Below are 18,454 nucleotides of genomic sequence, written 5' to 3' on the forward strand. Positions count from 1 at the left end.
GAATGAGTCTAGCTTACATAATATATGTATATATAAATAATTAGCACAACACAAGTCTTTAACTTCCCTTTGTGGTCAGGACAATTACCGACTAACCACAGCATACAAAGCACTTAACTTCTATACATGTATGTATTATGTATATTTTATTACTCTTCATTTTACATGAACATTTTCCTCCATTCCTGTTTTCATTGAGATGTCTTGAGCACACTTGACCCTTATCAATATTTAAATATATCAGCCAGCCAAATAAGTGTGTTCATTGTTTGTTTCCTTCATATCACCGCATCACATAATTAGGTAAAATAGAATAGCAACAGATAGCAATAGAATTAGTTAAGGAATTTCAATCAGCTTGGCAATAATCTGTCCATCCATCCACAGCTGTAGGCATTACTGGCTGAGTTTACTGGTACTCTGTTTAAGGCCCTCTGTCACAATCCCCTTAACAGAAAAATACAACAAGTTAATTGCGTGTCAAACTGTGAGGGATGTGTCTGATAAAATTGTAAATGCATTGGTCTCAGATTGTCAGGCATGAAAGATTCTGTGATTAATGCATAGACAATAACACAATTAATGAAAAACAACAACAATAAGCTGAGACAAAGATACTGTATATCTGTGCTATTATTGATCAACTAAATGCTAACTCTTTTTTTCACATACTTTAGTCAAAAATGGCGCACAACATGGACAGTAATCCAAAAGGGAACCTGTATATGCAAGTATATGAGTGTTTATAGTTAGCTGGCGAAATATTTGTCATTATATGTTCTCATCATATGGTTTGTATGAGGCATGACGACCTGCAGCAGTTGTGCAAATGTGACCCTTACATTTCTATCAGAGTTCACTTTGATATTCAATGTGTGATACTGGCCATTTCTGGTTGATTGCCTCAAATATGAAGTAATAAACATTAGGATCTGTTTTTGTATTGTTTATCTGCTTCCTATTTATGTTGTTGTGGTTCTTTATTATATATTTTGTTGGGGTAGAGTTGAGGTAATGCTTTGTAGGTTGGTCAATAGTAGGCCCAATGAGCTCTGCCTACATCTTTTATTTTCTTTAAAAAATATATAACGTTTAATTAGTTTGTTAATTATAAATGTTAGTCAATTTGTTGTATTGGGAATATATGACAGGAAAACATTTACAAAAGCCATCACCCAACACTGCAAACCGTAACTCATTTGTATGTACTGAGATAAATAAAAGATAGTGTAATGACGCCATCTACTGGTTCAATCAGAGAACTGCATCTCCACACAGAACGCTGTACTCAAATGTGTGCGGAAGTGGATGAATACAATGCAGTAGCTACCTTAGCTTATTTGTGTCACATGAGTACTCGACAGTCATTTCGAGGTGATGTCACTGATATCTGAAATAGAGTCAAAACGCAATATCAAAGATGATTTTATTTACATAAATCTCTTTTTAAAACAAAAGGCAAAAAGAAACAGCTTTTACCTTTTTAAAAAGCTTTCAGAACAATCAAACTAATAATCAAAGTCCTTCATAGCTGAAACAGGTCAAAAAGCACAGCTTTCTAATCAAATTCCCATCTCTTTCGCATCGTCAACAAGAAGTTCACGGATTCCTTGCAGCTTATCTTCTGTGAGCAGTAATTACAACAGTAATGAACACGAGTTTGTAGTCAAACCCTTAAAGACGTTCAGGCTGTGGAAGTCTAAACAATGTAATACTCGGAGGAGTTGTGCTTGAAAGTGGTTTAACACAAATTCACAATGAAGACCTCTGACGTCACTGTACTGTCTAAAAGGTGAAAACATGGCTCTTAAATATTTTCTGCTTCTTTCTTTCATTCTAGTAGTTCAAGATTTTAATTCAGTGTTCAGTGGGACATCTGCTGCTGGAAAACAAGTGAAGAATTGCTTCTTGTAGCTGAAGTTGGACGGAAGGATAAAGCTCCTGTCCGACTGTACCAGTGATTAGAAACATATATGTGCATTTACTGAACAATATGGGAACATAAATCACTCCTGGTGTTACAACATGGCTAAAAACGGACACATAAAACAAATGACGGTTAATTTTTTCCTTGTGAAATGGTAGACTTCATGGTAGACAAACCAAGTGGCATCTTTTCATACTGTATTTGTGTCAATTACAATAAGCAAAGAGGAATCATTTTAATACAATTGCATTATTTTTCTTATTCCAAGCCATTTCTGGGTTTGAAACGAGAACTAACCCAAAGTGAATACTGATTTGTGTTAAGAGAAATTTGCATTATTGAAAGAAAAATAAGTCTTCTCTTGTCCTAAGGGAGAATGTGTGCACATGTTTTATTATATGTACAATAACGTACACAATTGTAAGCGAGGTCGCACAAGAGACCAGTAGTAGGTAATGATAGAGGTATATCAGTGATTACAGTAGCAAGTCACTTCTTTTTTTTTTTTTAAATCAAACACACCTCAGTTTTTCTCTGGTTTGGCGCAGTTGATAGAACACTGCCTCACTCTCCTGCCTTCAGTCTCTCTCTGAACAATACACTGTTTAAGTTAACAGACAAAACTGTGGAGCAGGTGTGAAACAAACCTGAGCTGTGATCAATCTGTAAGTCAGGCTTTGAGAGCATGTGTTGCTGGTTTAGTAAGACAAATATCTCGGAATCAACTGTGCAGCAGCACCTCTTTTCACCCCTCTATCTGAAACCAGAGCCCAGTCTGCTCCGATTGGTTAGCTGGCTTGCTCTGTTGTAATTTGTCAATTGTTTAGAGATGTTGGAGCAGTAGCCAATAGAAGTGCTAGTGTTACATACTGATGTCATTCTGTTACGGAGTGTGTAGGAGAGAGACTCCCTCTGGAGGGAATTTTAGCCTTTGAAGACCATTTACAAGCACACAAACCTATGTATCACACAACAGGAAAGGGTTCAGAAAGCATAAAAGGGCCTCTTTAAGAGATATTTGGCACAATAAAATAAAACCTAGAGACAATAATATCAGTAAATTGTGATTTAACGCGCCTCTTTCTACAAACTCCCAAAACATGACTTGCAGATTAATAAACCCTGATCTGTTGAGTCGCTCCACAGTTTTGTCTTTAAGCTAACACACTCCAGCCTTTCCCCTTCATTAGACTCCAAGGGAACATGAACTGCAGGTTTAAGACATCGTCTAAGCACATTGCATGTCGGCACACACAAACAGACTTATAGACACACAAATACTCATTGGGGCTGCACAGAAATCGAAACAAAGTCGCAATCTAAATTCTTTGGACGAAAATATATTTCCACAGCGTGCTTAACAAGGCAGACTTGTGCGGAACAGAAATGCTGCAGAAAGTATGATGCTTAACTCGCTCATGCGTTTCAGCTTTGAGGCATCGGGGAAAAAACGAGACAGCTGCGCCCACATAGCAAGATTTATACCTCCGATCATTTGGGGATAAAATGATTTTTAAAAGAAATAACCCCTATGAGTTTTTGGTGTACATCATGCAGTCATCACACACACACACACACACACACACACACACACACACACACACACACACACACACACACACACACACACACACACACACACACACACACACACACACACACACACACACACACACACACACACACACACACACACACACACACACACACACACACACACACACACACACACACACACACACACACACACACACACACACACACACACACACACACACACACACACAGCAGTTACTCTTTCCATGAGCCCTTATAGAGACAAACCCAAATCAAAAAGAAACTAAAGAGGGAAAGGAGAATGATATCCCTGACATTTTTGGAGAACAAATTAAGATAGTGTTTTATAATTATTTTTTTAACTTAAATATAATAAAGATATAAGTATATTCTCTCTATAGATCTCTTGCTGTCAGTCCTCGGTGGAGTCTGTGTCGTCGTTGATATAGTCTTCTTCTATGTGCGCGTTGCCGTTTTGCGTCCCCCACTCGTCCTCGTCGTACTCTATGCTGTCGTTGTCCTCCAGCAGCTCGTTGTCCGGCTCTCCTGCAGCCTGCCCCCCCGCTGCCCCTCCCTCCCCCGGCAGCTCTGCGTCCACTTGTCCATGGTCGTCCCCCCCGGGCGCTTCGGCAGCGACGTCCTGCGGCGCTGCGTAGCCCCCGTTGTTGTTGGAAAACGCCGCTCTGTCCCGGCTCTCGTCCTCCACGTACACCCTCTGGTGGCACATTGGGCACGTGTCCTGGATGTAGAGCCACTTCCTCAGGCACAGCGCGTGGAAGTAGTGGTGGCAGGGTGTGATGCGTGCCGACGTGGCGAACTCCTGGTAGCAAATGGCGCACACGTCCTCAATGTCCCTCAGCTGGTCGCCGCGCATCTCCGGCAGCGAGTTGATCTTCTTGACGGCCGTGCGGCGGTTGATGAAAGTCTTCCAGCCGTTCTTGGCCTGCAGGTAGATGTTGAAGTAGGCGTGCAGGCACATCATGCAGGCGCGGATCTTGCTGCCCGACTCGAACATCATGGTGTAGGCACCGTTGCCAAACATGATGACGCCGAACAGGAACTCGATGATGTTCCCCGAGGAGCGCACGTAGTACACGTAGTCGTCCAGCTTCTCCCAAAGGACATTGGAGAAGCCATCCACCATGAAGAGCCCGTAGACGGTCAGGGACACCACCACCTGCAGGGAGGGGGGAGTAGGGAAACAAATTATTTTTTAACATATTACATTTAGAAGTTCCTCTTTTAGATAACTACACAAAAAGGAAAAATGCAAATTAACCATCACCATTTTCAAGCTATTTATATTTTCAAAAGGGTATTCTGGAATTTATTTGACTATTTTCCGTTTGAAAAATCAAAAGACTAAGGGAAGTAAGTGAACGTCCATCTTGTATCACAGATTATTACATAGCTTATAATAATACTGGATTCTGATCCATTATATTATCAATTTGGACATTCAGAGGTCTGTTCTTTTTTGATAGAAGACTGTTGCTAAGAACGCTCTATCAAGGGAAGTCCGATCAATTTAAGTTAAGCAGTTGCCAAAAAAAGGAGGTTGTTTTCTGTCAGCAAATCCCGTGGAATACTTTTTGAATATTCATCTTTATATATATGCGGGGTGCATAACATTTTAGATTCAAGACAGCTTAATAGTGCCCATTCAAGAAAATAAAAACATAAAAGGAGAAAGGAAAAGGAAAGAGGCTTAAAGCCACAAAGTGCTGGGATAAAGTGAGGTCACCAGAAGAAGACAGACAAGAAGTAAACACTAACAGGAACACGGTATGGGCTCTGCAGTGTGTAAAGATTGTGAACAGACAAACTCAAAAACCTCAATCTGTGCTACGATCACTTTGAAATGAATAAAAGTATGTCGATATGTTGTGTCGAACTATTGATTTATTTAGTAAGTAGCCATTCAAAAAGTGGGATAATATGCAGGGAGGCAATCATTATAGCGTGCTGGTAGCACATTATACGTAACATTTCACATACTGAATATGACTATGCACAGCCAAATGAGACCTAATAATAGGTATCTTTGTGTCATTTTTGAAACAAAAGTACAAGTAGATTGTCCCACTCACCTTGAGGCAGAGCTCTACGCAGAAGGCTGTGACGGCGAACAGCCAGGTATTGAGGGCGTAGTGGTGCCACAGGGCGTAGCTGAGCACCACCGGGAGCACGAAGAGCGCAGAGGACACCAGCAGGACGGGGAAATGGCGGCGGAAAGAGGAGACGTGGGAGGCGCTCAGGGACATCAGGACGGGGTCGGTCATGCCGTGGATGAAGTGCAGGATGGCGGTCAGCAGAAGGCACATGTTCCGACTCAGGCGCACCTGGAAGACAAACCAGAGGGTCTCAGTCATTGATATCAAATACTAAATTGTTGCATGTCTACTTTAATATATCAACTGAACCACAAAAAAACTACATTTTACAACATCACATTTAAACATCCTTCGGAAGGTTAGGACCTATTTGTTGCCAATAGGACATCTAAATAAGACCTAAAGTCCTGGGGCTTGAAATGTTGAGCGTGAACCACAACTTCAGTAAAGGTAAACTCTCAATGAATAAAACAATAACCTCAGAGCTACAGAGACTGAAAATAATAACAAATTGAGAAGAAAAAAACAATGAGCATGGCAACACTCGAGGAGGTTTTTTAGGGGCTTTAGAAAAGACCTTGTTAATGGTGCTTTGTAAGACAAGGTAGAGAATGTTCAAATTCAAAATTACAAAAATAGAGGAAAAAGATGGAAGGTTCTTAAACACATTCAGCATCAAATTAAAAGCATGTACTGTCTGATTCCTCATCCATTTTTACATTGACTGATTAAACCTGACTCAGTATTCAAACTCTCAACCAACTGAAGAGATGGAGGCATTTTTCCTACCAGGCGTTCCTCAGGGTCCAGGCTGCTGAGGCCGGTCTGCAGGGCCAGTATGAAGAACAGAACAGGAGCTACAAAGCCTAAACGCTTATCCTCCTCCTCCGTCGAGCCTGAAGGGTCAACATGAGACAAACAGTTCAATTCCAGGAGCTTTCTTACGAGCAATATTTACGTCAGAAAAGAACGTTTTGTAAACTATACTCAGCCGTACCTATGAAGGCCAGGATGCTGAGGCCGAGGTAGTGTGCCACGGAGGAGATGACAGCACTCATCCCCAGCACGGTGAGCGTGGAGTCACAGCCGGAGATGATCAGGTTACTGGTCAGATCCCAGAACACGTCCCAACTCAGCAGGTAACCCTGGCAACAGAGAGGTCACACAAGGAAGCATGTCAGCATCACCTAGAACTCCCTTTGCCCTTTGTATTCAGCTTGTGCAAGCTTTGTGGTTGCTCTTTAATATGGGATCCAAGAAGCACTGCTAAATGACCTTAGCACCAGATTTAATTCTCCCAGGGAAAAAGTCCCATTTGCTTGGCTTTACACAATTTGGAGCCGAGTACAGACATTCTTACCTTCAAATTCTGCATAACTGCAAAAAAGAACAGGGCTACTGCAGTGTTCACAAATTTAAAAAATGGGTTTAATGGTCTTTTTAAATTAAAAATGAATTCAAGTTTTTTACGGTAGTAATCGTTAAAGAATAATTCAAAAACGTTAGTGGCCACTAGGCTTATAGCAATGCATTACATCTAGGGTTGGTCTCCTCCAAAAAATGAACTGTATAAATCTTATTTTTTTGTACTCCTTTATGTTTGTTTGTCTTATAAAATGTTTTTGTTTTTTTATTGTTTAATTATTATTTTTGTCTTTATTATTATTATTATTACAATATATATAATCTGTCAAAACACTCAGTGCATGCACTGGAGTTTGTCACAAACAAAAAATAGCCAGTGTCTAGTTTACATTCATATACTATGTTTTTGTTCAAGATGATCACTTTGGTGGGAGTGGCTTCGAACATAAACCTGAAAAAATTGTCCGTCAGTGTTGCCAACTTTAGTGATTTTTAGATTTAGAGTCAAGTGAGAACAAATGCCTTTTAGGGGATTTAGTTGAGTTCTTTAAGACCGGCAGATATAAGATTTAAAGGACACTTAAAGGTTCTGGTCTCACCTGCGAGTCAGAGCCCCCGTCTGTGACACCGCCTGTAGCATCTCCGCTCTCCCTCCTCACCGCCCGCACCACGTAGACCAGGATCAGTGCCTGGGCAGTGACCCGGGTCAGCCAGAACACCCGCAGCACGTCTGGGAATCGGATCCTCTTCCACGTGTCCTCTAGCAGCAGCTGCAGCCCGTAGATCCGGTACATGTGGCGCACCAGCAGGTAGACGTACCGGCATGAGTAGTAAAACCATTTGAGCCTCATGGCCAGGCACACGGCCGTGTTGAGCGCCAGCGCCAGGCCCGAGAACACGGCCACCAGCTGCCTGACGTCCGCGGGCAGCTCGATCATTAGCCCCCACAGAGGGATCATGATGTCCAGCACCACCAGCGCGGCAAACACCGACTGGAGGTTGAGCAGGAACACATAGCCCACACCGAAAACCAGCTGGACCGCAGCCATGCCCAGCCACAACGTCGGCCCGTTTCTAGGCAGCAGTCTGAAACCCAGGGCCGCTTTGTAGTAGGCGCTGTAGAAGTCTATGTGAGAGGTGGCGTAGTAGTTGATGAGCACCGCAGCCATGCCCAAGAGCACAGCAAAGAAGAGGGTGTAGAACTTGAACAAGGCTTTCTGAGAGAGCAGCAGCACCATGCTGGAGATGAGGATACCTGAGACACAACAGAGGGGCAAACATTAGGGCTGCACAATTCATCAAAATCACAATATCCAAAGCACAGCAGATTTTGGTATTGGAAAGAATCTGAATGAAGTATTGTGGTGCTGCAGAGATATCACAGCCTACAAAAGGTATTCTACAGAGTTGATTAAATATACTTGTTTGGTACAGATCTTCATTGTAAGAGAGAAACTCAGACATTTATCAAAAACCTTTAACCTGCATTCCAGGTGCACTTGTTAAAAATGACCTGAAGATGAATAATTGAGTGTTAAAGGAATGCCTTCCACAATACATATAAGAGTGTGTACCATCAACTATATACTGTTTGTTTTGCCCTTATTTTTGTCATGCATGACCATCACGACATGTTTTTTTTCTAACATAAATCAGCTCTGTTACTGAAGAGGAGGGGGGGAACCGGTCAGACGGTCCTTGGTATTTCTATTTGTATCTTGCTATCACTATGGCATTGCAGTAAATTATATCAAATGATACACAAGATACATAGTTTAAACTTGTTTTTGTTTTCTTATGAATACATTTTCATTCTTTACTTGTGTACCTCAACGGCACTACATAAAGTTGCTTTGAGCTGTAACAAAACAAATTTAATTAAACTGAACACAGCAAAACAGAACTAACGTCATCTAAAAACTGAGTAGCAGCAATAGAACAATATTAATTGTACTCTTTGCTCTGAATTTAAGGTCAGTATACTGGCTTTTAATGTCTTTACAACACACTGCTTGTGTTCCACTGTAGTTCCCTTACAACATTAACCTGTACCTGTCTGAGGAGCTTTAGAGAGAGATAACCGTGGATCAGCTTTCAGAGTTCAATGTCTGAATTGACTCAGGGCTGTGAACTTTGTTGTACAAGAGGTATTTGTGGATGTCTTATTGGAATTTATTGAAATACTGTTGTTTTATTTGTAGAGTATTGCTTTTTCTCAAAGTGTAGTTTAAACAGTTACTCTTTGTTTGTGTGCATGCAACAAACATCAAAGATTGTGGGCTGAAGAAACATGAGCTTGTTGGTTGACTTACTTTAACCTTATTTAGCCCCTTTCCCATCTAGGCTAAACCATGAGGACCAAAAGGACTTCCATCCGGCCTATGCTGTCCAAAGGTCTTCAAACTGCACAAATGGACAGTTATATAACGTTGTTTGTCTGGGAACAGTGTTTTCTGCTAATGACTTGTTTTCTCTGACACACAACTGAATACATTCAAGTTAGTTTTAATCAGACAAAACAAGACAATTAAGCAAGTCAACTTGGGCTTTTGGAAATTGTCATGGGCCTTTTTGACTATTTTAGGGAATAAACAATTAATCGGGAATGGAATTAAGATAGGTTCAAAGGTTTTATTTGTCATATGCACAGCAGATACAGCGTTGTTGGCAATGAACATTTTATATCCAGGGCTCCTCCAACAACTCAACATACACAGTGCAAATAAGATAAATAAAATAATGCAAAAATTAGACAAGATCATAATCTTTGGTAGCAGCACTAGTGGTTTTTGCAAAGATTGTTAAGTACGCTCAGCTAAAGGTAATTGGTCAACTACTGTAAAGGCTAAATGTAACAGATAAGCAGGGAAGTAACTAAAAGTGATTTTTTTTTAAACGACCTATACAACCTAAACAGATCAGATTAGTTTGAGCTAGGGGTCATTTATAAACTGACAACTGGGTGTACAGAGTTAACTAATGGAAACATAACTGTCGGGTTTCTGCCACTCCAAGTAGCAGTACTAGTAGTTCAAATATTTGACCATATTGACAAAAGTGTGAGTTTCACAAATATCAACTTTGATGTAATCATTAGTGTAAAACAAAACACCCAGTTTTAAATCAATTTAGATAATATTTGCAACATGACAGGCGGTGTTGATAAGGGAGAAACGGTAGTTTATCTGACAGGCTGTAGGGGGACATCTGCCAACAAGATTAAGAACCTCAGCTTCACAACCTTGGTTCTGATAAGAGTTCAGGAGAAGGTAACAGGGATAAAGAAGTATTTTTTGACAGGCAGGTACCAGGCTTCCTAAATGTCCCCCACAGTTACTTAAAGGACCACTGTTGGATTCCGGCGTCGACACAGAATTTGACACGACACCTGTGATAAAAAAAATACCTGGTTTTAGCGGGTAGCTAACCTGATAGCAAATATTTAGCATCACATTATACAAAATTACGTTTGTGGTGCAATATTTTTAACACCGTGTCAGACATGGCAGGCTTTTATTGATGTTATTGCCGGTGGTTAAGTCGGCTTTAGTCGGTATGACAGGTGACATAGCTCCACACTGATGACAGGCTAACAGTTAGCTTAGCTGTCAGTTAGCTTAGCTGTTGTTTACACTATGTGGAGGATCCTGTTCTGGACTTTCAAATACTCACCCATGACTCTGACCAACACCTTCCCCATTGCTCCGGCCCATCCCGAACCCGGGTCGTAGTAAGAGTTAAAAATGGCGTCGATAATAAAGATACAGGGAACTCGCAGAGCCACATCAAGCACCGCTAAGGCCTGCTGGCCTAGCCGGAGTTGAGTGGACGCCATGCAGTTTCAGTGGAGGGCGTACAGTCCTGAGGAGCCCCGGCTATCCATGTAACATTAAAATAAATGAAGGTCCTCCCCCAGCCGCCTCTAGTGGGTTTTGCTTTCCCTGGCGTTTAGGCGATAGCTGGTAACCTGCTGACGTCCGCCATGTCCTCCCAGCTAAACCTCCTGTTGCTGCTTCTTCTTCTGTTTAATGTGTGGTTGCTCCCATCAGGAGTGTTATGGCTCCAACAGTTACAATTCTGACTTCTCTTCAAATCCCGTCACGTCAGGTATCTTTTAAAATTGTGGAGAATTCTTGAATGAGGTTGCTTTGGGAACACCGCAGAAGTTGCCAGGCTGTTGGTTCCGACGTAACGTGACGTAACTTCCAGCGTCAGTGGGTGTGGCAGCTGAAGTAGCATTAGAAACAAACGTGGACATTTTTGGCAAAACCAATATATTAAATGAAAACAAAAAATACTACCTCCTACACAAATTCATGTTACATTGATCGTTTTAAAAACAGGTTCAATTTAATCTGCTTAAAGCTGTTTTTGTTTTTTTGTTCTATTTATTTACTTGTTACCTTCTATAGTTCCCATTTTGTGCAAAGTTCTTACAACAGGAACATTTAGGCGAACCTTATATTCATGGTGTGCTCTATGGCCAACAGTGGAAACATATATATATAAGGGGTACATGAAACATAACAAAATAACCAAGAGTTTAAGCATTTTGCGAAAACACTGTTTTATTTCAGAATAAGACCAGAAAAAAATTCACAATTCAAAATTGGCAAAGGGAGAGTTTATCAACCATTCTCACACATACGAGCATGCACGCGCACACACACACACACACACACACACACACACACACACACACACACACACACACACACACACACACACACACACACACACACACACACACAGACACACACACACACACACACAGACACACAGACACACACACACACACACACACACGTCCCTCTCCTGAATGTGTATTCTGCTCCATCCTCAGCTGGAGCTAAAGAACACTTTGATGGTGTTGTTGTAGATCGCGTTTGACAGCTCCAGCGGGTCTTCCTCCCTCGCTGCTGCCATCACCTCGAGCACTTGTCTGAAAAATACAAATATTGAAACCTCAAATATTGAAACCTCATACATGTAAAATTACTTGCAGACTGATTATTTTATCAATAAGAATGTTCCCTCTTTCTTCTCCAAAAAATAACTCACATGATGTGACAGGGCTCATTCCTGTCCTTCAAACAGTGCCCCGCCTCCCATTTCTTCTTTGTGGGAAATGTCGTTTTTACATGTTTGGAGCCTGCATGAGTGTTCTTTACGCCGCACCATGGAGCATCTGGGAGAAGGAAGGTATCAACAAATTAAACCCTAACTTACAACAGCAATGTGATACACTAAATACCTAGATTTTTTGTTTTATTTTGTATTATGCTGCAGTAAAAACACAGCATGGTAGATTTAAAATGTTTAAAACTATGATATAAATGATGTTGCAAAATAAGAATTGTAGTTCTATTTCACTGGATAATCAGGAACACTTAGCTTTATGCTACTGTATTTACTTCAAATACCATCTTTGATACAATAGACCCGCTTTATCTCACCTGTTTCTATCATGAGTCTCTCAGTGGGGATAGACTTCATGGCTTCAATATTGGCCTCTGTTTTCAAGGAACTGAAAAATAAAATAAACAATAAACAGCTTTTAAATTGCCATATTGTAAATATGTATCTTCAAATACTTAAATTATATTTGATATGTTTAAAACAGAGACGGCTGTGTAATCCACTACGGAAGCCGATAACGGCCATGGATTTTTCTCTTTTTTATGCACTGTTATGTCGTGATAACGACTTATTATGTCGTTATCTTGACATAACAAAGATCGTTTTCTCGTGATAACAAATTAATTTATAATATGTTAGACTTGATTTCAACCATTTCAACCTGATTTCAACCTACAAGAGCTGCCACGAACGGCTTCCGTAGCCACTGGTTGTAGGTGTAGCCTACCAGACGAGGCTGAAGTTAGCATCTGATTCAGAGCTTCCGATTCGGAAGTTAGGGGGAAAGTAAAGGGATATTTAATTTACAGTGCTGAGCGACCAATCCTCCGTTTTTTGAACCTCTTAAATCGCTGCATAGCCGATTTATTTGTACACCGATTATCCCAGAGAGTCTAAACATTCTTTATAATAGTGTTTCAGATTTGTGAAAGCTTTATTCTATTTGTGAAAATGCAAAGAAGGGAGATTTCGCTGCTTTTTTCACATCCAGACCACATTAGACCTAGTCCTGATCTAAAAACCAACTGAAACTGAAAGTGTAATATAAAGAATGTTTAGTCTCTCTGAGATAATCCAGTCCAGATTTGATGAGTCTATGCATAGTGGTTTTAGATCAGGACCTGGTCTAATGTGGTCTGGATGTGAATAAAGCATTGAAATCTCCCTTTTTTGTATTTTCACAAATAGAATAAAGCTTTCACAAATCCATAAGTGTGTTATAAAGAATGTTTAGACTCTCTACGATCATCGTGTACAAATGAATCGGCTATGCAGCGACTTAAGAGGTTCAAAAAACGAGGGGGATTGGTCGCTCAGCGCTGTAAATGAAATATCCCTTAACTTTCCCCTTAACTGCCGAATCGGAAGCTCTGAATCGGATGCTAACTTCAGTGTCGTGCCTACCGGTAAGTTACACTTTATGTTAGTTTGTTTACTTGACTGGATTTGTTTAGGGGCTACCGGTTAGCAGATGAGAGGCTGACAAACTCCTATCTATCCGGCTGTGTCAGCTAAGGTAACTTAAATATTTCTGTTATATCGAGATAACGAAATAATTAATTTGTTATCACGAGAAAACGATCTTTGTTATGTCGAGATAACGAAAAAAATTATCCAGAAAACGATCTTTGTTAAGTCGAGATAACGAAATAAATGTATCCAGAAAACGATCTTTGTTAAGTCGAGATAATAAGTCGTTACCACAACATAACAGTGCATAAAAATAAAAAAATTCCATGGCCGTTCTCGGCTTCAATAATCCACAAAGCTGATCAGCTGTTTTTTTATCTTGAAGTATTTCATATATTCAATACCAGGACTGTATTGTAATGTTATTGATGAGATTTAAAACTTGACATTGACAAAGGTTTAACAAAAAACTCTCCAAAAGACATATTGTGGGAGTCAAATTTCCAAATGAAAACACTTCCCTTCACTTAAGATCAAATTACATATTTCTCATTCATAACATAACATAAATGTGTTTAGCTACAGACTTTGGCAAAAATGGCAATATTTTGAAGTCCATTTCCAAGCTTTAAGGCAATAGTTCGTTTTGTAGGCTCTCATCAGATATTTTGTGTATTAGACCTGATGAGCCCAGATATTGTTATGGTTGTCTGGTTCAGGTGAAGACAAACTCCTCTCACCATCCATTTATTCCAATGTAGAGGTCCAGGTCAACGAGGGCAGCAGCGTCCTTTGCTGTCCCGTCAAATGAGTGGACCTGAGAGGAGAAATGACAGGTAACTGGATCATGATATTCCCATTTACAATTTATGAATTGAAATTAATTGTATTTTGATGACTGCATTGTTGCTTATCATGATAATTACATTTGTTTTTAAGATTTTCAAGCAACTGGTTTAGGAATGAAGATAATTTTGTAGTACTAAAAGAGTAACACAGTTATACAGGAGTTTACATACTGTAATTTAAAATGTGTGGATTAAATTAATCACTTCGTTTAAACTGTAGCTTTCCTAGTATCCAACATTAGTGTAAATTGTAAAGTGCAATACTTTATTGTATACTTTCACCCCAACAGCTAACTTTATATTATATTACAATTTATATTATATTTTATTTGCTGATTATTTGTTTTGCTTCATATTGTATTTTGCTGCTGTAACAAAAACCTTTCCCAGTTTGGGATGAAAAAAATAATTCTGATTCTAATTCTGATAACTTTAGAGAACAGTATGCTATACAGTAGTAATAAACTAGTATAAAACAAATGTCGTGGGCTGCTGGATAGCTCAGCGGTTAGGACTGAAGGCCCACAAGAACATTGCCGACACATCGTCCCCTCTGTCTCATCTTTTCACTTCAGAGATTTCCAATAAAGCCCCTTTGGCCCAAAAAGACACCTTAATAAAAAATAAACAAATGTCCTCACCACTCCTCCGACACATCTCTCCCGATTCCTCTTCATGATTTCTGTCGAAGGAAAGACAAAGACACATTAAGATGATTGTGTAAAGAATCCCTCTCATGCAGCAGACCTCCTGAGAGCAGAATCCCACCGATGAACTCCTGATGGGAGTTTCTGCAGTGCAGGAACATGGGCAGCTTTGTCTCCTCTGCAAGGTCAAACTGCCTCTCAAAGTATCTGTTACACAGCAAGAACAGAAGAACACATTAGGGGTATATTTCAGGGTGTACTTCCTGTAGCCATTGTGGAGTATGGACAGTAACAATGCTTTATTTATTTCCAATTAGTGCTAAAATAGTTGACATATCAAGGAGTTTAGCAACAAAAAATGAATGGACGACTATGTTGATGAGTGAGTCAGCATTTATCAAACTAAAAGGCCAAACACATTGAGTTCACAGATTCTTTGATGTGAGGATATTCTGCTTTTGAGTTTTATATCCATCTAATCGCTATATATATATTTATTTTTTTTTTTCTCTGCTGGTCGAACAAAACAAGATATGTTAAGATGTCACTGTGGTCTGGGAATTTGCAGTGGATATGTTCTTTTGCAGTTTTGACAAACAATAAATAAAATAAATAATTAAAAGACTAGATTTTGAGGAAAATAATCATTAAGTGTATTTATAACGTTAAGTTTAACAAGCCTTTCGTTCCATGCTTGGAGGGCATCAGAATATCTACAATTTTATGAAGCACTGGATATTTTGAAGTCCTCTATAATCATTTAAATTAAACAATGTAAGAAGGAAACATCTTAATTTCCAAGTTACTGATTAAACTGCTCAGTGACAAAACCAAAAACTATAGATCAGAACTTCCCACATCTAATCTTTAAAGGGTTATAAAAACGACATGCAAACAGTTACAGCAGCTTTTTATATGCAATAAAACAAATAGCCTTACTTTAGTTGAGTCTCTTTCGGGCAAAATTCCAACCTGTCAAAATCTGGAAAAATGAGAAAGACAACCCGGTATCAACATATAATTAAATTAAATAAATACTTGTTCTTACGACCCACACATCTAACCCCCATACGTGGGACACTTAAACACATAATATGTAAAGTTTTGCCAAAAGTGGTTTATTAATCAAAACCATAGAGAGATAGAGTTTGGTGGCATTGGCAACTAGCACGGGAATATAATAGTTTGTCCTGTCTGTCGGCCTCTTTTGTTTAGAATTATTTCACTGTTCATCATACAGGAGGTGTTTACCAGGAGTTGAGTTATTCTCAGAGACCTTCTCCTTTCCAATAGTAATTAGTCAGATCAAGAAAACTAGTAAAAACACTGAATTAATGTGTTTCACATAAAAAAAGAGTGTTTCTCGGAGGTAATTTGGCACAACACAGACATACTTGAGAGGCTGCCAGCCGAGTTACTCACATTGTTTTTGCTCATTTTGTTCAAGATAAAATGTAAAGATGTGGCTCATAACTGGATAAAAAGTATATTCATTACAGCTTCTTGCAGACAGCCACGTCATGACAAAATAAAATTGAGTGACTGAGACATTGCTCTGGGTTGTGGATATTGGATAAGATAAACATGTCTAGTCACTTTTATACATATTGATGCATTAATGTTACATATTATACCTTTAATAATGAATTATAAAATATAAAATGTGTATTCTATAAACATGAAAACACTCATATAGTAGTATAGAAAAGCAAGGAGCCATATGTAACTAATTTCTGAGGATAAATGTGAATCATTTTGTTTCGATCACTGTGTTTTATCTTTTTTTTTTGTTACGTTACAAACACAGCACACACTGTCAGCAGCTCACACCTAGTCCACACTCTCCGATAGCCACCACCTTGCCTCTGTGTGCTGAGGCCAGCTCCCTCAGCCCTGAGAAGTACTCCAACTCTCCATTCTGCTCAAACTCAGAGCAACGCGTGGGATGGCAGCCCACTGTGCAACAGAACTTATCTGTAATAACAATGAAATGGGAAAAGGCTAAATATAAAACAGATAAAGAGGAAAGAGTCAGATTTTGCTCATTCATCATTGTTATCATCACCTCTGGTCTCTGCCAGTTTCAGGGCCTCCTTGCTGTCTTCAAGATTTCCTCCTGTGATTAAAAACTGTAACAAACATTACATTATTGATGAGAAAACATTTTCAGTGTAATACAACTGTTATTAAAATGTAATGCAGGCCATCAAGGTTGGTGATAGACTTTACTTAAAAACAGAAATGACCTAATGGTGAAGTTAGAAACAATACCTATGGGATTTATCTTCTGGGAACTATGAATATACTATGTTTGAACTAAATGATATGGCAATCGTTTTAATATTTGATAAAATATTTTAGTTTTGACTAAAGAGGTGGACAGACAAGACGACAAGCATTATAATCCCTAAAGAAATGCTGCTTGTTTTGCAAAAACTATAATAGGTGTACTTAAAGTGTTGATGACATTGCTTACCTTTTCGACTCCGGTCTTGACCGCTCTGTCAATTATCTGATTGAAGTCATCTGTCAAATAAAATCATAGCTTGCCTCATATTTTCTGCTATTAACAGCCCCACGTCAAAAGTGAATGAGTTGCTCACCGTCATGTTTCTGCTTCCCTCTGTAGAGTCCTCTGAACATGGGATCTGTCAGGTTCACACCGATATCTGGAGAGGGAAGGTTCTTTATGTCAATATTGTTATCATTTCTTCATTGTTAGTGTATACCTAGTGAAATTGCACCAGTGAACATGGGGCTTAACAGGGAGAGACACAGAGGTGGAGAAGTTGATTCTTACAGAGGTAAACAATCTATTTTCTCCCAAAACCAACTTCATGAAACACTGTCTGGTTTCAATATTTAAGATTCAAAGACCTTATTGTCATATGCACATAGCTACAGCATAGTTGTTGGCAATGACATAAAGGTGCATTCTTTACTTTAATGCCAACGTAATTATAACTGCTAAAAGTAATAGTATCCGTAATGCAGTATGAGCTGTCACCAGGATTAAAACTATTTATCTGACGTAAACACATACAGCTGCAAACTCGGTGACTGCTGTGTTGTCATTTTCAGCAGGGCTAACTCAAACTAGCTCTCATGCTAACTATCACATGTAGGCTTATCTTCTTACAACATTCACTTATACAGACTGACACTCAGTTATTGATCTTTTCATTAAACACAAGTGTCTCACCAATGAATTTGTGCTGAGCCATGGTGGAAAGAGAAGCACTCCTGAAAAGAACCACACATGTAGCTCTGAGCAATCCCATGCTACAATACCGTAATTATTCCAACAGAGGAGAAATTTCTGAAATATGTTGTTTTTTATAAATATTTTAATACCAGCAATGAAAGGTTTTTTAATTTGTTTACTTGAATACTGTACACTTATAATTATAAGGCAATATTTTTAATTTTATGCTAAGTAATCTTTGT

General features: G+C 39.3%; 2 protein-coding genes across 5 annotated transcripts; both read right to left on the reverse strand.

Annotated features, from left to right (window-relative positions):
• Window positions 1-1,409: 1,409 nt before the first annotated feature.
• Window positions 1,410-11,145, reverse strand: rnf139 (ring finger protein 139). Of its 3 annotated transcripts, none has more exons than XM_063899584.1 (7): window positions 10,636-11,145; window positions 10,205-10,351; window positions 7,563-8,218; window positions 6,596-6,743; window positions 6,388-6,494; window positions 5,575-5,826; window positions 1,410-4,661 (listed from the first exon to the last, which is right to left on the reverse strand). In XM_063899584.1, the coding sequence occupies exons 1-7, from the start codon at window positions 10,796-10,798 to the stop codon at window positions 3,897-3,899; spliced, it is 2,238 nt and encodes a 745-aa protein (XP_063755654.1). In that variant the 5' UTR covers window positions 10,799-11,145; the 3' UTR covers window positions 1,410-3,896. The 3 variants fall into 3 exon arrangements, with proteins under 3 accessions (XP_063755654.1, XP_063755656.1, XP_063755655.1); XM_063899586.1 differs by having other exon boundaries at window positions 10,272-10,351; window positions 10,636-10,754; XM_063899585.1 differs by lacking the exon at window positions 10,205-10,351.
• A 366-nt stretch (window positions 11,146-11,511) lies between these two features.
• Window positions 11,512-18,297, reverse strand: tatdn1 (TatD DNase domain containing 1). Of its 2 annotated transcripts, none has more exons than XM_063898520.1 (12): window positions 18,210-18,297; window positions 17,611-17,676; window positions 17,484-17,533; window positions 17,073-17,136; window positions 16,871-16,981; window positions 15,947-15,989; window positions 15,129-15,214; window positions 15,002-15,042; window positions 14,253-14,329; window positions 12,420-12,490; window positions 12,025-12,151; window positions 11,512-11,905 (listed from the first exon to the last, which is right to left on the reverse strand). In XM_063898520.1, the coding sequence occupies exons 1-12, from the start codon at window positions 18,286-18,288 to the stop codon at window positions 11,803-11,805; spliced, it is 918 nt and encodes a 305-aa protein (XP_063754590.1). In that variant the 5' UTR covers window positions 18,289-18,297; the 3' UTR covers window positions 11,512-11,802. The 2 variants fall into 2 exon arrangements, with proteins under 2 accessions (XP_063754590.1, XP_063754589.1); XM_063898519.1 differs by having other exon boundaries at window positions 16,838-16,981.
• Between the last annotated feature and the right edge of the window lie 157 nt (window positions 18,298-18,454).

Source organism: Eleginops maclovinus, chromosome 13 (assembly GCF_036324505.1).
Source record: "Eleginops maclovinus isolate JMC-PN-2008 ecotype Puerto Natales chromosome 13, JC_Emac_rtc_rv5, whole genome shotgun sequence".
Lineage (NCBI taxonomy): Eukaryota > Metazoa > Chordata > Actinopteri > Perciformes > Eleginopidae > Eleginops > Eleginops maclovinus.

Coding starts and splice junctions, on each gene's coding strand:
- tatdn1 (XM_063898519.1), bottom strand. CDS start 18,288: ATGGGATTGCTCAGAGCTACATGTGTGGTTCTTTTCAGGAGTGCTTCT. Junction 17,677..18,209: donor GGCTCAGCACAAATTCATTG/GTGAGACACTTG, acceptor TTCCCTCTCCAG/ATATCGGTGTGAACCTGACA. Junction 12,491..14,252: donor TACATTGGAATAAATGGATG/GTGAGAGGAGTT, acceptor TTTATTTTTCAG/TTCCTTGAAAACAGAGGCCA.
- rnf139 (XM_063899584.1), bottom strand. CDS start 10,798: ATGGCGTCCACTCAACTCCGGCTAGGCCAGCAGGCCTTAGCGGTGCTT. Junction 10,352..10,635: donor GGTGTTGGTCAGAGTCATGG/GTGAGTATTTGA, acceptor TTTTTATCACAG/GTGTCGTGTCAAATTCTGTG. Junction 8,219..10,204: donor GAACTCTTATCAGAACCAAG/GTTGTGAAGCTG, acceptor GTTGTGTCTCAG/GTATCCTCATCTCCAGCATG.